The 23,898-nt window shown below is 61.3% G+C and overlaps 2 protein-coding genes across 2 annotated transcripts in view; one reads left to right on the forward strand and one right to left on the reverse strand.

The window, feature by feature from the left end:
* The window catches only part of CCDC102A (coiled-coil domain containing 102A), a 19,087-nt gene extending 14,874 nt beyond the window's left edge, over window positions 1-4,213 (reverse strand). Inside the window, exon 1 of the mRNA XM_062177116.1 lies at window positions 4,129-4,213. The gene's annotated coding sequence lies outside the window, so the exon portion shown is untranslated. The remainder of the gene's footprint in view (window positions 1-4,128) is intronic.
* ADGRG5 (adhesion G protein-coupled receptor G5) lies at window positions 3,788-22,555 on the forward strand. Its single transcript, XM_062176017.1, has 12 exons — window positions 3,788-3,948; window positions 4,068-4,180; window positions 16,472-16,541; window positions 17,117-17,273; window positions 17,735-17,851; window positions 18,320-18,436; window positions 19,107-19,259; window positions 19,841-19,962; window positions 20,133-20,401; window positions 20,831-20,948; window positions 21,868-22,145; window positions 22,455-22,555. The coding sequence occupies exons 1-12, from the start codon at window positions 3,788-3,790 to the stop codon at window positions 22,553-22,555; spliced, it is 1,776 nt and encodes a 591-aa protein (XP_062032001.1).
* Window positions 22,556-23,898: the final 1,343 nt, after the last annotated feature.

Below are 23,898 nucleotides of genomic sequence, written 5' to 3' on the forward strand. Positions count from 1 at the left end.
GACGGCAGTGACACCCCAGGCACCTCTGGCAGACCAGGTGCCCTCTGCCGGGGGCAATGGGGTGTCTGGCCATCATGCCTCGGAGTGTGCACACAGACACGCCTGCCTATAAACACGCCATCCCGTGGCACAGAGACCCAGACACATAGGCCAGAGACCAGGCACAGAGATGCCCATCTGTAGACAGACACACTCGAGGAGTGCAAACGCCAGCGCACGGACAGGTACAAAGACAGATGCTCATGCCTACGAGAAGCAGATGCACACACACAGATGCACACACACAGAGACGCACACACACAGATGTACACACACAGAGACACACACACGCCCACACACACGCACACACACAGATACACACAGAGACGCACACACACAGACACACACACGCACAGACGCACACACAGATGCACCCACACAGATGCACACACACAGAGACGCACACACACAGATGCACACATGCACAGACGCACGCACGCACACAGACGCACGCACGCACACAGACGCACCCACACACACAGATGCACACACACACAGATGCACCCACACAGATGCACACACACAGATGCACACACACAGATGCACACACAGACGCACACAGAGATGCACACACACAGAGATGCGCACACACAGAGACACACATGCACACACACAGATGCACACACAGACGCGCACACACAGATGGACACACACAGACGCACACACACAGAGATGCACACACACAGATGCACACACACAGATACACACACAGAGATGTACACACGCACACAGATGCATGCACGCACTCCTCCTCTCCCCATTTTCCTGGCCCGGCTCCACATGGAGAAGCTCTTGGAAAAGAAAAACAATGAGAGGGCCTGCCTAAGATGGGGGATGGGAAGGAGAAGGAGACAGGAAAGGGAGTCCCAGCCCTGCTGGGGGGAGGGGGCCTGGCCCCGTCTGCCCAGGCCCTTCCTGCAGCCCTTGAAGCTTGAGAGTGGCAGGGAGGGGGCCGCTGCCACATCTCCTGCCTCTGGGAGCTGCCAGGCCTGGCATGGGGCTTGGCCGCGAGGGAGCTTCTGGCTCTTTCCAGGAAACCCAAGCCTGGTGTACAGAGGCAGCGCAGGGCAGGCGCCACCCACGGCCCGGGTGGCTTCCAGGCACCCACACCACAGCCGGGGCGGGGCTGCGGAGTCGGTCCTACTCCCCTTTCCAGCTGCCCCTCCTGGGGGACCGGGAGGAAGTGGGGTGCAGGGAGGCTCCCTGGAGAGGGTGTGTGCACCTGGGGTGGGGGGAGTGGGGAGGGAGGGCCGCAGTGTGCTTTTCTGGAGAAGACTAGCCCCTTGCCCGCCAGGAGTCAGCTCACCCCTGTGGACCAGACTGCCTAGCAACAGCGCCCCGCACCCCTCGCACAATAAGCCTGGGGGTGCTCGCACAGTGCTGCTAACAGCCACGCTGGCACAGCTCATGGCTGCAATGGCCTGGTCTGCCTGCCCCTTCCCCACCAGGCTCTCCTGTACTGGTGTGGGAGGGCTGGCCTCCAGAGTCCCCCAGGGGTCACCGCTCCCCAGGGTTTAGGTCAGGGTGGGACCAGTCACCCCAGGCCCCAGGGAGCCTTTCCCAACGCCCAGTGCGGCGCTAGTCCCTGGGGTTTTCCTTCAGGCTGTTACCCCCTCCCCATCTCTGGAACCTGCCCCTCTTTCCCTCCCCTTCAAGGTCAGCAGCCTCCACCTCCAGCAAGTGCCGGGGTTGCCGCAGGCCACCTCTAGCAGGGGTGCACAGCTCTCCCCTCTCCCAGAGGGGGCCCCGTGCAGGAGAGACCCTGCACTGCACCCAGCAGTTGCTTCAAGCTGGCTGGTGGGATGGAGGGCCGAGGGAGCCCCTGCAGCTCCAGCCCCTCAGCTTTGCTCACTGCCGGCTCCAGGACAAAAAGGAGAAGGTTTCATCCAACACTCACTAGACAGCTCCGTCAGCCCTGCCCTCAGACAGTGACCAGGGCTTCCAGTGGCCCGGGGGCCTGTCTGGAATGGCTCTTGCTCCTTTTTTGCCATCAGCCAACTCCTACACGACCTTCAAAACCCACATCCAGGGCTTCCTCCCTGGGGAACACTGTAATCCGTGTATAGAGCGTGTGAATGTTCCCAAAGCACTGGGCATCTCCCTGTTCTTCTGCAGTGGCCACGTTGCGCCGTCCCTGAGGGCACCGAGCTGCTGTTGGCTGTGAGCACAGGGCCCAGCGTCCTGCATCAATGTTTCTTGGACTGATGGGTGGAAGGTGGCCAGATGTCGGGAGTCCCCTCTTGACCAGGGAGAGCCTGGGAGGGCTGGCCCGTCTGCAGGATCAGGAGTCAGCTTTGGGCCAGGCTCAGAGACAGGGAGATGCCTGAGTTTGTCCATGGCCAAGGTCAGAATCAGAGGGTGTCTCGTGGGCCACCCAGGGCTCTGGCCTCTTGCCTGAAGAACCCATGTTTTGTCCTTTGTCCGTTTGGATGGGTCTTTTACTATCCAGGGAGCAGTGCTAAGACCTGGATGGGGGCCAGCTGTGGGGATGGGAAGGGGTGGAGGCCCCACTCTCCCCCAGCTCAGAACCAACCTCCGTCCTCCCAGAATCTTGCAGGTAAGGCTCTGGGCTGTGCCCATGGCCACAGGCCTGGCTGCGGGCAGGAGCAGGGCCCAGCCGGAAACCACAATGGACAGCCTGATTGGATAAGTGCAGGGCCCAATGCTGGTCAGCCGCAGTCTGTGGGCACCTGTCCCTCTGACCTGCAGCTCGGGCCCCAGCTGCAGAACCTCCAGCGCGGGACCGTGAGGGATTGCGGGAGGGAGGCTGGGCCTTGGGGCTGGACCTAAGCTCAGGGAAGGCACTCCTGGCTTGCTCCCAGGTACCCCCGTCTCAGATGCAGGAGCCCTAACAACACCCTGGATCCCTGGTGAGCCCAGATCTTTCTGTGGTGTGGGCCAGTTGGGCCCCAGGGCCGTGCTCACACAGACCAGCTGCAGAGCCAGTACTGGGACTGGACGCTGCCCCTCCTGGGTCACGACTACCTGGAGTGCAATGCTCCTGGGGGCACCTGTGACACGGGGTGCTCAGGCACCAGGCCAAGGGGACAAGCCCAGCTGGGGCGGAGAGGGGCAGGCGGATGCCAGCGAGGGGGGGTTCGGCTCCAGCCCCAACCCTCTGAGCAACTCCTTAAACTACTCACCAGCTCCTTCCCCCTCCACCACCGACATGTTGTTTGATCCCTGCGAGTCCCTGGCCTTCTCTGGGCCTCAGTTTCCCTACCTATAGGATGGGACGAGGCACTAAAAGAATTCCTAAAAGTTCTGTCCAGCAGGTGGGCAGACCTTGAACCAACCCAAACCAATTCACTCCCGACAACAGTCCTGGGAGGTGGGGGTGGGGCTGCCACCCCACATAAAGCTAGAGAAACTGAAGCCCCACGGGGCAGAGGTCTTGCGGCTGATACCATTCAACAGCACTGTCACCACGGCGGGACAACCGAGGCCCATTCCCCTCTCCTGGCCCGGAGCCGCCCTTCCACCTGCCCTAACTCAGAAATCAGCTTCTGCTTCCCATCACCCTCAGTCGCCTTGGCCTTCAACTTGGTCGACCCCTCCTCGGCCACCTCGGCCCAGGGAGCCGCCCGGCTCCACCTATCGGCGGGCGGCGGGCGGCGGGACCTCCGTCTAGCGCGGGGCAGTCCCGCCCACCTCCTCCTTGGTGCGCCTCCATTGGCAGCCACCACGGGTTGGGGCGGTGGTACCGCGCTCTGATTGGCCAGCCCCTCCCGTCCATCCCGCGCTCGCCATGGTGACCACGTTGGGTCCCCCGGGAGAGTTCCAAATTCCGCCCCCGCCCGCCGCCCCCTCCCGCCGCCAGCCCGCAGCATTCCAAGGGCGGCCCCCTCCCCCAGCCGCCCGGCAGCCCCTCCTGGCCCGGGGCTCGAGATCCCCCCCCGAGATCCGCCGGTGCCAAAGGAGAGGGTTAGAAAGTTTTGTTCGAAGTTTGGGGGTTGCCGCGGGCGCCCCGCGGGCTCCCGCTCCGCCAGCACGCCTCCCCCAACTTAACCCCTCCCCTCCCGCGGAAGGTGCGCGGGCCGCAGCGACTTCCCGAGCCGCGGTGACTTTGCGCCCTCCGCCCCCGCTCACCTCGAGCCGGGACTGGCGGGCTCCGGACGTCCTACCCGCCGGGCTGGGTGGAGTGGGCACGGGGCTGGCTGCGGCCGCCGCCGGGAGGGCCGAGGGAGGGCCGCGGAGTCTCCTCCTCCCTCCCGGGGGGGAGGGGAAGGAGGGGAGCCGGCGGGGCGGGCGCAGCGGGGCCCTGGCGCGAGCACCGCTGTGGCCCCGCGGTGACCCCGGCTCGCCAAGTAGCCGGGGTGGGCCTCGTAGCCCAGCTTCGGGGCGAGGGGCGCGGCCCGAGCTGGAGAGCCGAGCAGACCCCGCGGAGGCCCCACCCCTGCGTGGGGGCCGGGATGGGGGGGGGGACCGGAGGCAGGGTCGGGGGCCTGCGGGGGCTCGGCGTTCCCGCCTCAGGTTTCCCGGAGCGCCGGCGACATTCCAGGCGGGTCCCAGGCTCCACATGTGGAGCTTGCTTCCCAAGCCCGCCTCTGTTGTCCGCACCGAAAGGACGCAGGCCCGCAGGCCTGTGGCCTCAGCCGGCCTCAGTTTCCCCATTTGCAAAACCGCAGAGTTGGCCCACGCAGCCCGTGGTGGGGCACCTGGCGCGGCTGCCGCAGACTCTCCCGTGTGCGGTGAGGCTTGGAGGACCCCGGGCAGCTAGCTGTTTTGGGGTTCCCTCTGTTTTAGGGGTAGAGAGGCTGCAGTCCTGGCAAGGAAGAGGGTGTCCGAGGTCTCCCCCCACATCCTGCCCATTGGAAGGCCGTCTGAGGTGGACATGTTTAAAAGACCCCTCCCTAAAACGAGGTCCTAACATTGATAGGTTGAGATTTTGCCTAGAAAAAGAAAGGAAACATTACGAAGGTAAGTTAGTTTTACCCTAGGTTACCAATAGCTCCTTTCTTTTTTTAATTTTTTTTTTTTTTTATATGAAAGCCAGAGTTAGGGGCAGTCAGAGATATCTTCCATCTATTGGTTCATTCCCCAGCTGGCTACAGCGGCTGCCGCTGGGCCAGGAGCCTCTTCCTGGTCCCATGTGGATGCAGGGACCGAAGGACTTGGGCCGTCCTCCACTGCTTTCCCAGGCGGATTAGCAGGGAGCTGGATCCGAAGTGGAGCGAGTGGGCCTGGACCCAGCACCCATATGGGATGCCTGCCGACCTGGGAAGCAGGCTTAGTCTGCTGCGCCGTGCGTGATACCACTCCTAGCCCACAGCAGATCCCAACTGCAGCCGGGCACCCATGAGAGTGAAGGGAGAAGGTGTTAAATGCTGATGTTTGAAGTCTTTGTTTCCTTGACAAAGTCCAGGAGGGAGCATCCTTCCCTTCGGACCTCACGTTCCTGCAGCAAGGAGAAGTCTTCGAAGGCCTCCCCAAGCCCCAAGGGTCACTTTGTGTGGGGCGGCGGTTCTCCTTGGGAGGGCTTGGCCACTTCCTTCCCAGATGTTGTCTTGTGGCCGGCGGCTGCCCTGTTCCTCTGGTACCACTTCTGTGAATTTGGTGAGATAGCATGCGTTTTGCAAGACCCGCAGTTCTGCTTGTCCGTTCACTTGCTTCGTGTCTTCCGTGCAGGGCTGCACCTGCTCGCTGGCTGGAGTCAGCTGTCCCTGGGGCCATGTGGCTCCCATTAGCGCTGGGGGCCGGTCTGGAATTGTGTGGCTGCTGTGGCCTTTGTTCCCTGTGGCCTCTTGGACCTGTGAGATGCAGATGCTGGGAGCTCAGAGGACAAGGGCACGGGCGTCATAGAACTGGGGAAAGCAAGGCTTAGAGGGGTCTTGTCTTGTCCTCAGACAGCCTGCAGGTGAGAGCCTGGGACCAGGAGCCCAGCGCTTGTTGCGGTAGTGCTGGGGTTGGGGAAAGGGCTGAAGGTGGTGGAGGCTGGGTTGATGGCAGACCTCAGCTGGGCCTTCTCTGCCAAGACAGGAGGTTGTGCGCTTGTGCTGGGGGTGTCCCTTGCAGGAGGTGGCGGGAGGGGCACCCTCTGACTGTGGGAGCTGAGGTGAATGGTGGCTGTAGGCTGGGCAGCTCCTCCTTGGCCAAGTTCAGATTGCAGCCACCCTGTGAGCTGAGTGTTCCGTGGTGGGGACGGTGAAGACCAGAAGTCAAGTGACTGGCCCATGCTGACACGGGAGGGCCCAGAGCCCAGAAATGACTCTGCATTTTGCCGTTGTCACTTCTGTTCCTAAAACGACACCTCCAGGTCCCTCTTTGAATGCAACGCCTGTGTGACCTCAGCAGCCCCCAGGTGTGCTGGCTGTGTGTAGCTCAGGAGGCAGGGTTTGGACCGAGGGCTGGTGCAGAGTTTCCCACATGTCAGCTGTTCTCTCTCCTGCGCCACCGCTGCTTGCTACCAATGTGCAGCAATCGTGTTCTTGGTTTTAAATTTGATTAAAGAAAGAGGGGGAGGGGGAGGAGGAGGGGGAGGGAGAGAGACATTCCTTCCACTGATTTCATTCTCCAACTGCCTGTAATGGCCAGCATTGGACTGGAGCCAGGAATTCCATGGGGGTCTCCCATGTGTGTGGCAGGAGCCTAATAACTTGAGCCGTCACCAGTCACCTCTCGGGTCTGCACTGGTGGGGCCTGGAGGCAGGAGCCAGAGCTGTGCCTTGAACCTGGGTCCTCCAGCAGGGGACATGGGCATCTTGAATGCCCACTCTTCATGCCCTTGTTTTTCTTGAAATCGTTTTACTTCTTAGGACCTGAGGCTACCGGAAGGGACTCTTTCCTATGGCAAGGGTAAACAGGACATCATGCAAGGTGCCCGAAATAGAAGGAAATCGCACCAATAAACAGCATGCCAACAAAGCGTCATGAAAAATCCAGCCGGAAATTCCATTACAAAGGGACGTGATGTGTACACCCGTGTCCGTAGCAGCATCAATCACGATAGTCAGAAGGCAGAAGCAGCCCACGTGTCCATCCACTGGTGAATGGATACATAAAATAAGACGTATGGTACGAGTGTGTGTGTGTGTGTGCGCGTGTGCACGTGTGCGCACAGTGGGCTACTGTTCAACCTTTGCACGGAAGGCAGTGCTGACATTGCAACACAGGATGGACGGGGGGACATGTCCCGACCGGACAGGTGCTTGGGAGTCCACTCACAGGAAGTGCCTCGTTGTCAAGTTCACAGAAACAGAAAGCAGAGTGGTGGTTGCCAGGGCCGAGGAGAGGGAAGAATGGGGTTTTTGTCTAATGGGCAGGAGTTTCAGTCTGAGACGCTGACAGAGTTTCAGTGATGGATGGCAGTGATGGTTGCACAACAGCGGGACCGGACTCTGCCGCTGCGCTGAACACTTAAAAGTGGCCCAAGTGGTAAAACTTATGTTACGTTGGTTTTATGGCCACAGCATTTTTTAATGAGATATTGTTGTTGATGTCTAATAAAAGATGGGGAAGAACGGGGGGTGGGTCAGTGTGAGAAAGGATTGAAGACAATTCGGTCCTATACAGAGGCTTCTGCCAGATGCAGCCACAGTTGAGAAGGAGTTGAAAAATCAGAGACTTTGCCATGGCGTGACTCAGTTCATCTGATGTCCTGCTGGGGGTCCCTCTCGGGTCCTCTCTCACACGGCCAGGGTGAGCAAGCAGCCTCCCAGGAGGAGACCCGACCCTAGGGATGCTGTGAGGTCCTCCTGCCTGGCTGGGGAGTGAACAGGGCACTGGCAGGTCTCCTGGAGCTTAAGCATCCAGAATGTTCTGTGGGAGAGCTGGAAGCAGAGAAGCCTCTGGGGAGGGTGTAGGACTCAAGCTGAGGCATGGGGGTGGCGAGGAGCCGGAGGGCTGCACAGGGCCCTGGCTGTCGCAGCGGGGCCAGAGCAGGGAGGGAGGTGTGAGGGTGGGAAGCCCACCCGTAACAGGGTGGCAGCAGCAGTTGCACAGGGTTAGGCTCCAAAGGCAACCGGGAACCACCACCCGCTTCTGAGCAGGGGAGTAGCTTGGAAGTGAGTTCCTGAATTGAAGCCCACGGCCGAGTAATGGGCCCTCCCTGCTGAGGCCCAACATAATGCACCTGCTATGGTCCCAGGCTGGGGGATGGAGGCGCTACGGAGGTCCTCTGGACCTGAGAACGGCCCCGGGCTCACATGCAGCCTCAGGAAGGAGGTGGCTGGGAGCGCTCAGAACGAAGGGCCTGTAACGGAGACTCTGCTTGTGGCCAAGAAAACCCCAGGGCAGAGGAGGGCAAGGGCCAGGATGTCGAGACACAGGTGCACTGGCGTCCCTGGGAAAGCTCCGCCCTGCAGCTCTGCTGCTGGGGATCTGGCTGCCTCCATCAGGCAGTCCTCCTGCCCCGTCCTCAGAGGCCACCTGTGGGCCGGGCTGGCACCAGTGCTGCAAGCGCCGTGCACGGGGGCAGTCCCCAGGGAGACCTTGCCAGGGCCTGTCTGCTCTCTCCTTTGGCTGCACCTCTCCCTCAGCCCTGGGCAGAAGAGCCTGCTCCTGAGTCATGGCTTCCCCAGCAGTCTGGATGGGTCCAGGTGTGAGGGCCCTGGCTCCCCTTCCAACACACCACCTTCCCCTCTTTCCTGGGGGCTCTGCAACCCTGCGGCTGCTGCGGGGCGGTCTCAGGCCCCTGACCCAGGGAGAAGCTGGCCAGCCGTGCGGCCTCCTGTTCTGGCCACACTTTCTGAGCTCTGCTCCCTGGGAGGCCTTTCCCACATGGCTGTGCCCTGGCAGCTCTGGTCTTCACCAGGCGGGCATCCATCGCTCTGGAAAGCCTGCAGCTCCACGGAGGGCTGACGGACGCTGTGGGCCTTCCCTTGCCTAAACCCCACACTGCTCCACAAGGGGGCGCTGCCATCACCACCGCCTTCCAGAGGGGTAAAGGACTCCAGAGCACTTCACTTGCCCCAAGTCACCCAGCCCGCACATGGGGACTTGTGCCCAAGCGGTGTGACCCAGCCGTAGCCTGAGGCCCTTGCCATCACCAGAGCCACCGTCTGTTCTTCCTTTCCTGTAGCTGGCGAGACTGAGGCCCAGGGAGGTGATGTCTCTCGCCCCAGGGCACGAGCTGAGGTGGGGGTTGCCTGGTCCTGGGGCACCACCTTGGAGGTGCCGCCGCCTCCAGGGAGCACAGCAGGCCCTGCGGAGGTGAGGTGAAGAGGGGAACCGGCACGACCAGCAGCCCAGAGGAAGCCACGAGGCCGCTGCAGGCCACAGAAGTGAAGTGAGAGTGCAGGGACATGGGGCAGAGGGGAGGGGAGAGGGCGTGGGGTGAGCTGAGAGGCCGCCTGTAGCCTGTCCTGACTTCCTCTTCTTTCTGCAGAGACAGCGGCCAGCGGCCAGGACAGCAGCCCAGAGGCGGGCGCAGCCTCCCAGGTCAGCACCCCCCCCCACCCTGGGCCCCCCACCTCTCCGTTCTACCCACAGACTGCTGGGGCAGGGGGTATAGGCAGGGGGCCGCAGGCCTGATGATGTCCCAGGAGCTGCAAGCTGCCGACTCCCTCTCGTTCCCTTTCTGGGTGCAGCTCCAAACCTAAGGGGCTGTGGAGATCCATGTGTTTGGAAGCGGAGGCAATTCAATGAAGAAGTCGTTAGGCATGCGTGCAAATGCCAGCTCCTCGCGGGGCCTGGTGCAGGCCCCTGGACCCGTGTTGCAGTGTTCCCATCTTTATTTATGACTTTTAAAATATGTATTTGTTTATTTTCATTTGAGAGAGGGAGAGGGAGTGCCTCCATCTGCTGGTTCACTCTCAAATGCCTGCAGTGGCCATAACTGGGCCTGGCGGAAGGCAGGAGCCTTGAACTCCATCCAGGTCTCTCAGGTGGGTGGCAGGGACCCAAGTACTGGGGCCATCATCTGCTGCCTCCCAGGACGGGCCTTAGCAGGAAACTGGACTGGAAGCAGAATAGTTGGAACTGGCACCAAGCATTCTGACATTGGATGCAGGTGTCCCGGGGCAGTGGTTTAAGCTGCTTGCCCAAATGCCTGCCTCGTCCATAAATTTTACTTTAATGAGGCTCTTCTGACAATGGGTGGGAGGGACTGTCAGGTGCTCCGTGTGGGGCCTGGGACGGAGCCTGTGCTCTGTAAGTAGAGCAGGTGCAGGAGCCACTGTGTCTCAGAGACACGGCCCTGCTGCCCACGTGGTCAGACTCTCGGTCGAGCTGTGGCATAGCCTCTCTTTCCTGTGAAATGGGGCCAGGGATAGCATCTCTCCCTCTTTCCTAAGGCTGGGGAGGGGCTCCAGGCGTGATGGGCAGGGGCAGCTGTTTGGAGGAGGTGGGTGGGCGGTGTGCAGGAGCAAGGCTGGCTCAGAGAGTGGGCCTCTCCTGGGCAGCATCGGCTCCGGGAGGAAGGCAGGGGTCACTGTTGCTCAGACGTCTTCCAGGCTGGGGACTTGGGTCACAGCCCTGGACCTGGGGCAGGGCTGGCTTGGCAGAAGCGTGGTGCCTGGCAGGGGTTGAGCCTTTCCCTGGGAAGTAGGTCTCGTTGATGTTGATGTAAAAAACCCGAGGCATAGAGAGGTCAAGTTCCCTGCCCAGTGTTGCCTAGCCCCGGCAGTGACCGCTGAAGCTGGCTGTCAGATGCTTATCTTCCCCAGGCTCTGGCCGGCCCTGCACACCTCTCCTATCTCGCTGTTGGTCTAATCGGGTCTGACTTGTCCGTGCAGCAGCCCGACTACCTAAGTGTTTTGGGGAGGTTGCCATGGGCAGGGGATAATGCACTGGACTTGGGGTTTGGAGCGCTGGGTTTGGGTCGCAGCTTGGTCTCTGGCCTGCGGCAGAACATCGAACACACCCGTCTTGCGTGGGACTCAAGGTTCCCATGGAACCTTGACGCCACCTTGGAAGTCAGGGGAGAGAGTTCCCTCGCAGGGGACCCCAGGTAGCGCATGTCAGGGTGAGGGACCGAGGTGGCTGAGGCTGGGGGGTGATGGTGTGTGGCCGCCCCTCTGAAGGCCTGGGGAGGGTGTGCTGGGGGCTGTATACAGCAGTGAGGACCTTGGCTGGCTCCTGGGAAGGGGGTGGAGACCACAGCTTCTGCCTGGGGTGCTGGGGGAGGGGTCACTTCTGCCGTGGCCTTGATTTCTCCAGTTGTGTTGTGGGGGCAGTGGTCAGCTCCGTCTTTACCTGGTGCTTGTCCCAGAGCTGTGTGGCTAAGGGTCTGGGCACCCGGCCCTGGAGACCAAGTGCCCGGCCTGTCAGGGCCTCCGTGTCCCCGGTGGTACAGAGGGAACCCTGAGGTCATCCTGCACCGTGAAGGCCACTGTTCTCGCCCCTGAAATATCCCAAATCGATCTGCTTAGTGGTTCCCCTGTCTCCCCAGCCCCTTGCTATTAGCTGCTCTCAGGTTCTGAGAGCAGATGACCCGTGGCAACAACAGCCAAGGCAGCAACCACACCATCAGATAACCCAGCACACTGACCCCAGCGTCCCTAGTTCTCTTTCGAAGTAAACATTTATATGAAAATAATATTAGGGGAAATGGGTGACCCCCTGGGGAAACACAACACCGAATGCAGTCTCACTGCCGACTCCGGAGTCGATGCCAGCAGCCTGGAGAGTGCCATGTGAGAATGAAAGCCCAAGAGTCCCGGGAAAAATGCAGAATTCCTTCCCAGCCTTGGAGTGGGGAAGGCTGCTCTGGTTACACCTGGAAGTCCAGAAGCCAAAAATTATCTAAGGGGCCGGCGCTGTGGCGCGGTAGGCTAAGCCTCCACCTGTGGCGCTGGCATCCCATATGGGCGCCAGTTCTAGTCCTGGCTGCTCCTCTTCCATTCCAGCTCCCTGCTAATGGGCTGGGAAAGCAATAGAGGATGGCCCAAGTGCTTGGTTCCCTGCACCCACCTGGGAGACCCAGAAGAAGCTCCTGGCTCCTGGCTTTGGATCAGCTCAGCTCTGTCCATTGTGGCCATTTGGGGCATGAAGCAGCAGATGGAAGATTTTTCTGTGTCTCTCTCTTTCTCTTTCTGTAACTCTGCCTCTCACATAAATAAGTAAAATCTTAAAAAAAAAAAAAAAAAAAAAAAAAGAAATTGCCAAACTGTTTTCCACAGTGGCATTGAAATGGTCATGTATTTAGCTATTCTTCTATTGATAGCCATCTGCATAGCTTTCACATTTTCTTTATTAATGATAATACTAGAAATATTTTTGGGCCGGCACTGCGGCTCAATAGGCTAATCCTCCGCCTGCAGCACCGGCACACCGGGTTCTAGTCCCAGTCGGGGCACTGGATTCTCTCCCGGTTGTCCCTCTTCCAGGCCAGCTCTCTGCTATGGCCCGGGAGTGCAGTGGAGGATGGCCCAAGTCCTTGGGCCCTGCACCCACATGGGAGACCAGGAGAAGCACCTGGCTCCTGGCTTCGGATCAGCACAGCGTGCCGGCTGTAGTGGCCATTTGGGGGGTGAACCAACGAAAGGAAGACCTTTCTCTCTGTCTCTCTCTCTCACTGTCCACTCTGCCTGTCAAAAACAGAAAAAAGAAATCTTTTTGTATACACAGACAAGTATTCCTGGCTTGGCCTGCTATTTCACAGGATAAATGAATAAAAGTCAGTTTCCTGGGTCAAAACTCATCCAGACTGTGACTCCCGTTTGTGTGGCCGGACGGTCCTCCAGGGGTTGGGACGCTTGCTTCCGGGGCGGGAGGACCGTGCCTGCCTCACCGGGTGCCATCGTGACCGGGGTCTGTGCAAATCCAGCAGTGGAAGCAGCAGCGTGTGAGCTTCCGGCCCCTACCCTCTGCCTTACCCTCCAACAGGGCTCTTGAGTTCTGTGGCTCTCCCTTGTCGCGATCTCTGGGGACTTTCTCCATCACAAGAGGAGACGCACTGTTCGCCCATGTGTCTTCCCGTGCTCATTTCTGAACATGTGTATGGAGACACTCAGGAAAATCTACCCTTTGAAGAGTGGTTGGGTGCGTTTGACAAAGGCGCACCACCACGTGTTCCTGTGCCACCCGGTCTACACGTGGGTCATCTCTCCCGCCCCCAGGAGCTGCTTCAGGCCCTTGGCATCTTTCCCTACCCCTGTCCAGGACCGAGCTGTGCCCGATCCTGGAGTTTTGCTTTTCCAGGTGTCCGTGGGAGTGGAAGCGCCCAGCACGCTGAGATTCAGCCGTTGGCGGCGCCCCTTCCTTTTCCTTGCAGAGTACTAGTCCGTCACGTGGATATACCACGGTGTGCTTTCACCACCTGTGGCATCCCTGCCTGGCTCCGTTTTCAGCTGTTGGGAATGAAGTTGCTGTGAAGGTGGCGTGTGGAGGCTTTTGTGTGCACAGATGTTGTCATTGTTCTTAGGCAGACACCCAGAAGCGGGGGTGGGGCTGGGCTGCCACTGGGGAGTGCCTGGGTTTGAGCCCCTCCACCACTAATGAGCACCTTAGACAGCAGCGGATGGCTCAGGTAGGTGGAGCCCTGTCACCCCTGCGGGAGAGCCCAATGAAGTTTGTGGCTCCTGTTTCCAGCTTGACCCAGTTCTGGCTGTTGCAGGCATTCAAGAAATCAAACAATGGATGAGAGATTTCTCTGTCTGTCTCAGTTTCTGCCTTTCAAATAAACAAAATAAAACTTTAAAATACCTAGAAGTGGGGCTGCTGCTGTGGGTATAGCAGGTAAAGCTAACGCCTGCATGCCAGTATCCCATGGGGCGCCGGTTCAAGACCCGGCTGCTCCACTTCCGATCCAGCTCTCTGCTATGGCCTGGGAAGGCAGCCAAGGATGACCCAAGTCTTGAGCCTCAGCACCTGTGTGGGAGACCTGGAAGAAGCTCCTGGCTTCGGATCGGTGCAGTTCCAGCCCTTCTGACCATGTGGGGAGTAAATTGGAGGATTGAAGACCTCTTTCTGTTTCTCCCTCTCTCAGATCAACAAATAAAAATTAAGAAAGAGAAAGAGAGGGGCCGGCACTGTGGCTCACTTGGTTAATCCTCTGTCTGAGGCGTCGGCGTCCCATATGGGCACTAGGTTCTAGTCCTGGTTGCTCCTCTTCCAGTCCACCTCTCTGCTGTGGCCTGGGAGGGCAGTGGAGGATGGCCCAAGTGCTTGGGCCCTGCACCCACATGGCAGACCAGGAAGAAGCACCTGGCTCCTGGCTTTGGATCAGTGTAGCTCCGGTGGGAGTGAACCAACAGAAGGAAGACTTTTCTCTCTGTCTCTCTCTCTCTCACTGTCTGTAACTCTACCTGTCAAATAAATAAATAAATAAAAATCTTTAAAAAAAAAATAAAATAAAATCTTAAAAAAGAACGAAAGAGACTGCCAAGCTGTCTTCCTGTGGCTGTGCCCCTGGGTATGGTCCTTCCCACCCCTGCAGAAGGCTGAGGTTCTGGCTGCTCTGTGTCCTCACCACCACTCATGTTCCCACTTGGGGTTGTGTTCGCCATCCCCGAAGGTCTGCGGTGACATCTCGCTGTGGTTTCGTTGGCATTTCCCGAAGGACTAGTGATGTTGGGTGATTTCTCAAGGGTTTATTCGCCATCTATATATTTTCTGGTGTGCAGACTGTGAACCCTTCCCTCCTCCTGGTCGCGAGAGCTCTCGTTACGCGGTCTGGGAACAGGCTTTGCTGGAGAAGTGAGACGCAGCTTTGCCCCCGTCCTCCGGCAGCCGCTGCCCCGCCCCTCGCGCTGTCGCGTCTTCTGGATTTCGATGAAATTCAACATCCACTTTGTTTTCTTTTACGGATTCTGTTCTTGGTGCTGTTTCTAAGAAATCTCTGTCTCAACCAAAGTCAGCAAGATGGTCCCCTTTGTGCTCTTCTGGAAGTTTTGCAGTTTCAGTTTTGATATTTGGATCTATGGTCCATTTTGAGTTAAGTTTTTTAAAAAAAGATTTATTTTATTTATTTGAAAGACAGAGTTACAGAGAGGTAGAGAGAGAGAGAGGTCATCCATCCACTGGTTCACTCCCCAGATGGCTTCAATGGCCAGAGCTGAGCTGATCTGAAGCCAGGAGCCAGGAGCTTCTTCCAGGTCTCCCACATGGGTGCAGGGGCCCAAGGACTTGGGCCATCTTCCACTGCTCTCCCAGGCCATAGCAGAGAGATGGATCGGAAGAGGAGCAGCTAGGACTCAAACCGGCGCCCATATGGGATGCCAACACTGCAGGCTGGGGCTTTAGCCCGCCCACCACAGTGCCGGCCTGAGTTAACTTTCATATATGCTGCGAGAGACAGATCACTCCTTCTCCCTGCCTCTTCCCCTCCTCTCACCCCTTCCTCCTCCTCCACCTCCTCCTCCTCGTCCTTTGATGGATCCAGAACCATTTGTTGAAAGCTACGCTCTCTCCTTAGCATCTTTGTCAAAAAATCACCCATGGACCCATGGGACTGTGCTTTGTTCCTTTGCAGCATCGCTTCTGGGCCCTTTGCTTCGGCATGCACCTTTTAGAATAGCTTGTCATTGTCCACGCATCCCGCCGGGCTTTGGGTTCGGGTGTGACCTCTGTTCACGGGGACGCCGCTCTGTAGGTCTCCTTCCCGTGACGTTTGCAGCCCTGGTGACGTTGCCCTCTTAACGTGAGTTTGGAGGCGGCTCTTCCGCCTTTGCCTTGTGGAGGACGAGTCAGGACCGTGGTCGGCCCGTCCTCTGTAAGGTCCTGTCTGGGATCCTGGCTCCTCGCACGTGTGGGAGAATTAACGCCGAAGGCGTCTGGGCCCCCGTCGTCTTCATGGGGAGAGGGTTTTGTTCTGTTTTGTGTTTTGGAGAGTTTTGGCCGCTTCTGTGTTTTGAATTTATTTATCTGAAGGGCAGAGAGACAGAGACAGACACACAGAGATCTTCCATCTGCTGGCTCACTCCCTGCATACCCGCGGCTGGGCTAGGCTGAAGCCAGGAGTGGGCGCTCCAGCCACGTCTCCCTGCGGGCGGCAGGGACTCCAGTCCGTAAGCCCTCGCCTGCTGCCTCTCAGGGTGCGCATCAGCAGGAAGCTGGAAACGGAAGCGGGGCTGGGACTCAAGCCCGAGGCCACTGACACGGGATGCCCGCGTCCCAATCAGGGCTGTGGCCAGCGCCTGCCTAGCTTGCTGTGGTTCAGCAGGAGGAGTGCAGTCAGTTTGAAAACTGAGCAGGAGTGGCGAGGATTGGTAGCAAAGAGCTGCACATTCACCCCTGAGCACACGCACCTGGAAGTTATGGCCGTGATTTGGCCGTCATGGTTACCGCAGGCGCCTTTCCCAGGGCAGGTGTGGATCCTGGAGGAGACCCGGGCTCGGGGCATGGATCACTGTGGGGCGCTTGTCCTCTGCCTGTGGCTTCTGACTTTTCCGGGCGGGACAACAGGTACCTGGGCTCCCCTGACCTGAGGGGCTATCCTAGCTCAGGCCCGGGGAAGGTGGCGGGAGGGGGAGTGAGGTTCCCTGGGGGCCAGCGCTGGGAGGCCCAGGGTTGGGGGCAGCCGGGGATGCAGTCTCGCTCTTGCTCTACGTAGAGACATCATCAGAAGAAATCCAGAGCCAGATGCGCAAGATGGACGCGGTGGAGCAGCCTGCTGCGGCTCAGTGAGTGGCGGCCTCCTCGCCGGCTGTCGCTCGCACCCTCTCCCGGTGCTCAGGGTTGGGCCCGTGCAGTCTCTCAACCATGCGTGCACTGACCGTGCCCCCATGTGTGCCCGGCCCCAGCTCCAGAGATGCAGCACAGACTCCTCCCTGCCTCGTGGTATTTGCTGCCTGGGGGGAGGGCCACAGGAGTACATGCAGGTCTCTGTGCATTTTCCTGGGGGCAGGGGGGAGACTTGAAGATTCTGACCAGGCTCTCCAGGGTCTGTGACCCAAGGACCCAGCAGCTCTGGGGGAGAGGCTCTTGATGGTGACTGGCCAGGGCTAGGAGCTGCAATTGGGAAGCACGGGGACACATCACCTGGTTGGTGCTAGGGAGCAATCAGGAAAGGCTTCCTGGAAGAGAGGACAATGAACTGAGACCTGATTAGAAGTTAATCAGAAAGGGATGGGTAGGGTAGAAAGGGAAGAGTATGTGCAGTGGTCGGGAGGCGGGAGTGACGAGGGTGGGAGTGGGGAAGCCCCGTCTGCCCAGGCTGTCCACCCCCAACCTGGCCCCTGCCTGCTCTGGCCCTCAGGCAGGTGCACCAGCTGGAGCAGATGCTGCTGAACGCCAGCTTCCAGGGCCACAACCTGACCGTGCAGACGCCCACCATCCAGGCCCTGGTCTTCTGGCTGGGCTGCGACTTCGCCGGCCTCTCGCTGGGCAGTGCCACTCCAGAGCAGGTGCACCAGGTCTGAGGTGACCGGAGGAACTGGGGGTGGGGTCACCAGCTGCCTCTGTCCCAGGAGTCCTCTAAGGGTTCAAGGGCTGGACTCTCCCCCCACCTCCGGCTCTGCCCCCACCCGGGATCGGCCCCAACCAGCCGTGAGTCCCCACCCTCTAAGGTGGGGGTGAGAGTCAGTGGAGGGGTCCGGAGGCACGGGGCGGGGTGGGGGGATGGCAGTGGGGAGAGGCCAGGGATGTTGGCTCCCTTCCGGCCCCTGGGGGAGCTGCATGGATGCTGGGATGCTGCCGCGGCTGGCAGTGGCGAACAACCCAAAGTCGAACCCAGAGCCGGGTGGGGAGGCTCCGACAGAGGCGATGGCCGTGGTAAAGCAGGGAGGCTTAGCGCGGGGTGGAGGGCGGCGTGGGTGCCAGGGCTGGGTCTGCCGGCCGTGGATGCCAGGCTCAGCCTGTCCGTGACCTCGTGCAGGCCCGGCCTGGGTACTCTATGCAGTTCCCCACTGAACTGACCCGGGAAGCCTGCAGGAGCCGCCCCACGAGGCTGCGGCTCATCTGTGTCTACTTCCTTACCTCCCACTTCTTCCAGGTCAGTGCGGGGTGGGCCACAGAGGGTGGGGCCCTGCTGACACCCCTGCCGCTGCCTGGGCTCCGGGTGGGCACTGGCCTGGGAACTTCCCCTCCCCCTCTGTCTCTGTCTCCTCTCAGAGCCGAGTTCAAGTTGATGATAACCATGCAGCTACAAAGGGATGCATGAGTGTATGGGGAGGGGCTGTTCCCATGGGCCCCCGGGAGGGGCTTTCTGGAGAGGGGGTCTTTCCATACTGGGCTGAAAAACGAACTAGGATAGAGGTGAGCTAGGGGCTCTGGTGCTGGAATACACCCAACAGACGTTCCAGGTGGCCAGGCTGGCGCGTGCCAAGGCCGGGGAGGGGAGGCTGGCCCCCCGCTGGCCGCATCAGGGGCAAAGCAGAGAGGCTGGGGCAGGGGCTCAGACGTCATGCAGGCCCCCTCCCCGTGTCCCCTGCACATGGCCCTCCTACTGTTGTCCTCCCAGGATGGCGACAGCTCGGCCCTGCTCAACGACCACGTGGTGGGCGCCCAGCTGGACGGCGGGCACGTGCACGGCCTCAAGGAGCCGGTCAACATCAGCTTCTGGCATAACCGCAGCCTGGTAGTGTCGGAGCCCCGCCCACGCCCCTCCCCCACCCCACCCCCACCCCCGCGCCTCTCCTGGAGCCCGCCAGCCTGCCTAAGCGGGAACCTATAGGACTGTTTTGGAAAGAAACTTTGGATTCCGTCACACTTCCTGCCAAAGAAATGCCAGAGCGTGGCCTTGAGCCACGGCATCTGTTGGTATTCTTCCTGTTTTGGAGCTAGGAGGCCAAAGCAAGCCAGCTTAGGCACCGCAGGGGGTGCATTGGTTCGCATCAGTGAAACACCTGGGGGTGTCCAGCTTCAGGCATGGCTAGATCCAGGCACTGAGATGCAGTCCTGGTGACTCAGGCTCACCATCTCAGCAACAGGCTCTGGCCTGGCTTCTCAGCCTTGGCTCTTCCCTGGCGAGGCAAGCAGGGGACGTGACCCGGCCACGTCCGACCCTGACCCGGTCACTGTGCCCAGAGGAGGTGCAGGCCCGATTCCACAGCCAGGCTGGAGGTTCCCGTCGCCTTTCATTTCGCTGTTTTCCTTGGGATGTGGGTACAGGCGATCTCATTTTGCAGACGACTAAACTGGGGCGCAGGGAAGCTTGGCAGTTTGCCCGGCCAGCCTCAGCCCCCGCGGTGGAGGTGGGGCTGGGGTCCCTGCGCCCTGTGACTGACCCAGCGCCCCCCACCCCCCAGGAAGGCTACACAGTGACCTGTGTCTTCTGGAAGGAGGGCGGCGGCAGGCGCCCCTGGGGGACCTGGAGCCCTGACGGCTGCCGCACAGAGCTTCCCTCCCCTTCCCTGGTGCTCTGCCAATGCGACCACCTCACCTACTTCGCTGTTCTCATGGTACGCATGCGGCTAGCCTGCGTGCAGGGAGGAGCAAGACAGCCGTGCAAGGGACAGAGCATCCAACTCCAATTGGCTTAAGCAAAACGCAATAGAAAGACAACTTCTGGGCTCGTGTTCTTGAAAAAGCTGGAATAGGCTTCAGGCACGGCTTCATCCAGGGGCTCAATACCCCTCTGCTAGGCTTGCTAGAAGCTGGCTTAGCCCTCAGTCAGGACCTCCCCCATGGGATAATAACATGGCTGCCGGCAGCTCCAGGCTCCTGCCCGCCTTGCTTTCCGGCCAGTGCAATGAGAGCTGCCCATAGCCAATGCTGCCGGTCAGAATCTTGGATTGACTCTCAGCCTACTGTGTTTCCTGTGCACGTCCTTAGCCGGTCGCTGCGGGCACGGCTGGTGCACCTGTGGGCACAGGGTGGGCGGGGAGGGGACAGCAGCACTGAGGCAGGGGGTGGGATTTGCTGGGGGCAAAGGTCGTCACGTTGGAGGCTGGACGCCCGCTGGGGTTTCGGAGGCCCCGCCCACTGAGCCGGGGTGGACGTCTGCGTGCTCTCGGCCTCCAGCCCTGCCTCCATCCCGCAGCAATTCTCCGGCGCCCGCGTGCCCGCAGAGCTGCTGGCGCCTCTCACCTACATCTCCCTCGTGGGCTGCAGCATCTCCGTGGTAGCCTCGCTGCTCACTGTTGGGCTGCACTTCCACGCCAGGTGCGCCCCGCCCCGCGCCGCGCTGTCCCTGTGGTGCCCCCTCGGGCGGGCGGGCCGGCGGGCCGCGGGGTCTCTGCCTCCCAGCCTCGCCGTGCCCCGCCTGCAGCTGCTGCTGGGTCCCTGCCCTCCGTGGGCCGCTGTGAGCCTCGGGCGTCCCAATCCTCCCGCAGGAAGCAGAGTGACACCACGACGCGCATCCACGTGAACCTGCACGCCTCCGTGGTGCTCCTCAATGTGGCCTTCCTGCTGAGCCCGGCGCTGGCCGGGGGTCCCGCGCCCGGGGCCGCGTGCACGGCGCTGGCCGCCGGCCTGCACTACGCGCTGCTCACCTGCCTCACCTGGGTGGCCATCGAAGGCTTCCACCTCTACCTGCTGCTCGGGCGCGTCTACAACGTCTACATCCGCAGATACGTGTTCAAGCTGTGCGCGCTGGGCTGGGGTGAGCGGGGCCTCCCCAGCATCTCCCCCCTGCCCTCCTTCCTCCTCGTGGTGACCCCTGCGTGGCCGTGCCAGCCACCACTCCTGTCAACAGGAGCCACTACTTCCTGTGTGACAACGCACCCCCACCCGCAGCCCCAGCCCTCACCGCCGCCCTCACCTCCACCTCCACCGTCGCGGTCACTATGCCCAGCCCCACCTCCCCGGTTGCCCCCACTCTCATTCTCACCTGCACCACCCTGTCACCGCCGTCATTGGCACCCCAGCCCCATTGCCGCCCCCCAGTCCGTCCTCTGTTGTCACTGGCTTCTCCCCCGGGAGCGAGAGCACCTGCTCAGAGCAGCGCAGTCCCCGCCTGTCCCCTGCCCCAGGGGTTCCGCTGCAGCAGCCTCTCTGGGGTCTCCTGAGCCTGTCCTCCCCCCACCCCCAGGGCTCCCCGCCCTGCTGGTGCTGCTGCTCCTGGCCGCCGAGAGCTCCGTGTACGGACCCCAGACGATCCCCATCGCCAACAACCTGGGCAATGGCACGGGCTTCCAGAACGTGTCCATGTGAGCGCCCGCCGGGCGGCAGCGGCTCTGGGGCCCGGGGGCTGGGCTCTAACCAGGGTGCACTTCAGGCTGGGCCTGGCTGTGGGGCTGCAGAGCCACAGCTCACCCCGGGGGAGGATTCTGGGAGGCTGGGCCTCTCCCTTGCTGGCTGCAGAAGGCCTTGTGCGAGAGTGGCCTGCCCAGTAGCCAGGAAGGGCCCCCAGTAATGTCCCGGACCGTCGGCCCTGCAGGGAGGGGGGCACGGTGGGAACTGATCGGGACAGTTTAAGGGTGCAGGCTGTGGGCTCCGGCCGTGGAGCTTCGCGTCCCACCCTTGCCTGCTACCGGTGTGCCCCCAGCCCGAGCCTCAGTGTCTGGATCTGTGGGATGGAGATGACTGTGTCCCTGCCTCGTGGGGTCCCGTGTGGCCCGTGGCGCGGGGTCAGGCTAGGTGAACGGTGACTCCTGCCTGCGAGGTGCTGTGGGCAGGCAAGGCCCACAGCCTCAGGGTGGGCCCAGGGCCGGGGCCGGGTGGAGTCCGGCCTCTCTCTGGCCCTGGGCTCAGCCTGCTGCCCATTTGCCCACCTTGTGCCCATGCAGAGCGCCCCTCCACCCGCCAGGCCAGGCCATGCAGGGAGAGGCGGCTGCGTGGGCGGCCCTTGCACAGATGGTGGGCGTGGGAGGGCAGGTTCCCGGGAACCCCTCTCCGGGCCAGCGACCTAGCAGGAGGTTGTACCGGTGGGCAGGTGGCCAGCCATGGAGGCGAGATGACTTGGGCAGGTGTGGTGAGGGAGGCAGGCGCGCGGGGGGGGGGGAGCTTCGGAAGGGGGACAGAGGGGCAGGAACCTAGGCCGAGCGCCCACAGTCAGGAAGGCAGGAAAGGGGCGGCTGCGGCAGGCCGCCCGCAGGCCGCCCTCACCGCACGCTGCATCCCCTGCAGGTGCTGGCTGCGGAGCCCGGCGGTCCACAGCGTCTTGGTCATGGGCTACTGCGGGCTCACGTCCCTGTTCAACCTGGTGGTGCTGGCCTGGGCCCTGCGGGTCCTGCGCAGGCTGCGGGCGCGGGATAAGGCACAGGGCCCCCGGGCCTGCCGCGACACCATCCTGGTGCTGGGTCTCACCGTACTGCTGGGCACCACCTGGGCCCTGGCCTTCTTCTCCTTCGGTGTCTTCCTGGTGCCTCAGCTCTTCCTCTTCACCATCTTCAACTCGCTCTATGGTAGGCGCCAGGAAGACGCCTGCAAGAAGCCCTCAGGGACTGCTTCAGGTGGAGGAGGGGGTGCGCTCCACTTGCCGAGCTGGGGTGAGGCCACCTCTGCCCAGAGGAGGGGTGCTGCTGTCTAACTCGCTCACTCCGGGTGGGGATGCTCTGAGGCTCCGCCCCTTCTGGCCTCCAGCAGCAGGGGATTCTGGGAGTTCTTCATGGTGGGGGCCCCCTGGGGGGAACCTCACTCATCACAGCTCCTAGGGTCTGGGAGGGGCCCTGGCTGCCGCGCAATGCCCCCACCACCTGTCCTTTCGCTTGCAGGTTTCTTCCTCTTCCTCTGGTTCTGCTCCCGGAGGTGCCGCTCAGAGGCAGAGGTCAAGGTGCCGATGGAGGCCCCCGGCTCCTCCCAGATGGTGCCGTAGCCCCGCCTCCCCGGCTGTCCCAGGGAAGGTGGCAGGCCTGCTGCTGGCCACCGGCACCGCTGTGACCCCAGGGACCTCCTCCAGCTCCATGAGTGCTCCAGGGACAGAGGGCACGGCGTGTCCTCCCTCCTGCTGACTGCCTGCTCCGGGCTGGCCCGGGAGTCGGGGCCACATTTCCAGGAGTGGCGCTACGTCTCCCTGTGCGACCTCGGGCCTGCCACTTTCCAGGGACCCGGGGTTTCCACATACGTGGCGTGAGAGCAAGAGGCTGTGGTCCTGCCTAACTGATGAACTGGGAGACGTGGAATGCCTGGGAGGGTGGGTGGGGGATCCCCCTGGCCTCACCCCGTGACCGCCATCTACGCCGGGGGTGGGATTGCGACCAGCCAGCCCTGGAAACACTGCCCAGCCCTGCCCAGCCTCCTCCTGGGGTTGTGGGATGGCACCTGGCCAGGGTCCCCTGTTCTTTAGCTCCCCGAATTACGATGACTGTAATGCCAAGCCTACCCTTCCCAAACACGAGCGAGTCCAGCCCTGCCCACAGGCTCCTCATCCAGTGCTCCCGAGAGCCCGGTGGACTTCCATGGGGCGGGGGGAGCAGCCCTTCCCTTCCAGCTGAGCCAGCTGGGCCCCAGGGAGCCGGTTCTTTGATGGTTGGGATGGATTGGATTTCCCCTGGCGGGCATGAGGGTGTGGGTTCCGGATCCTGAGCCACAGAGGCAGAGGTCAGCCTTGCCCGAGACCTGTCTGACCTCGAAGGAGACACGCTCGGGAAGCCAGTGCTTTTCCCAGGATGGACGCCAGGGGTCGCTGTTGGCCTGTGCTTAGAGGCTGGCGGCTCCAGCACTGCAGGGAGAAATGGTGCTGTCTCCTGTGCGTGGACGTGACGCTCCAGCTGGAGACCACGGTACCTCTAGGACCGCACCTGCTGAGTGACCATCAAGAAAGAATGCCAGCCCTGTTTACACTGCTGCTTGTCTCCTTTCCAAACGCAGCTCCCGAGGTTGCTCTTGGGGGCTGTGCCCTGGGCGCGCCTGGCACACATGGAGACTCTCAGGGCCCTGCCGCCAGCCGGCAGGTGGATTTTATGACCTTGAATGTCCCAGCAAGGTGGCTGGAGTGTGTCCCTGTCCTCCTAGGAGGGCCCTCTGCCCTTGTCTACATTCATACAGAACTCATCACCAGGTGTCGAGTGGTGTAAAACGCCAGCTCTGCCCGTGGCTGGATGTGTGACTGCGGATAAGTCTCTCTGTGCAGCTGAGGCCCCATGATTGGATGAGAGAACCCCCCCCACCAGGGGGGGCTCAGCCAGGAGCAGCTGCTCAGGGGTGGCTAGGGTTTTG

The sequence above is a fragment of the Lepus europaeus genome, chromosome 19, assembly GCF_033115175.1.
Source record: "Lepus europaeus isolate LE1 chromosome 19, mLepTim1.pri, whole genome shotgun sequence".
NCBI classification, from domain to species: domain Eukaryota; kingdom Metazoa; phylum Chordata; class Mammalia; order Lagomorpha; family Leporidae; genus Lepus; species Lepus europaeus.

Excerpts from the sequence above, each read along its gene's own strand:
- ADGRG5 (XM_062176017.1), top strand. The coding sequence starts at position 3,788 with ATGGTGACCACGTTGGGTCCCCCGGGAGAGTTCCAAATTCCGCCCCCG. Across the intron at positions 17,274-17,734 it reads CTCCAGAGCAGGTGCACCAG|GCCCGGCCTGGGTACTCTAT; the intron begins GTCTGAGGTGAC and ends GACCTCGTGCAG. Across the intron at positions 19,260-19,840 it reads CCTACTTCGCTGTTCTCATG|CAATTCTCCGGCGCCCGCGT; the intron begins GTACGCATGCGG and ends TCCATCCCGCAG.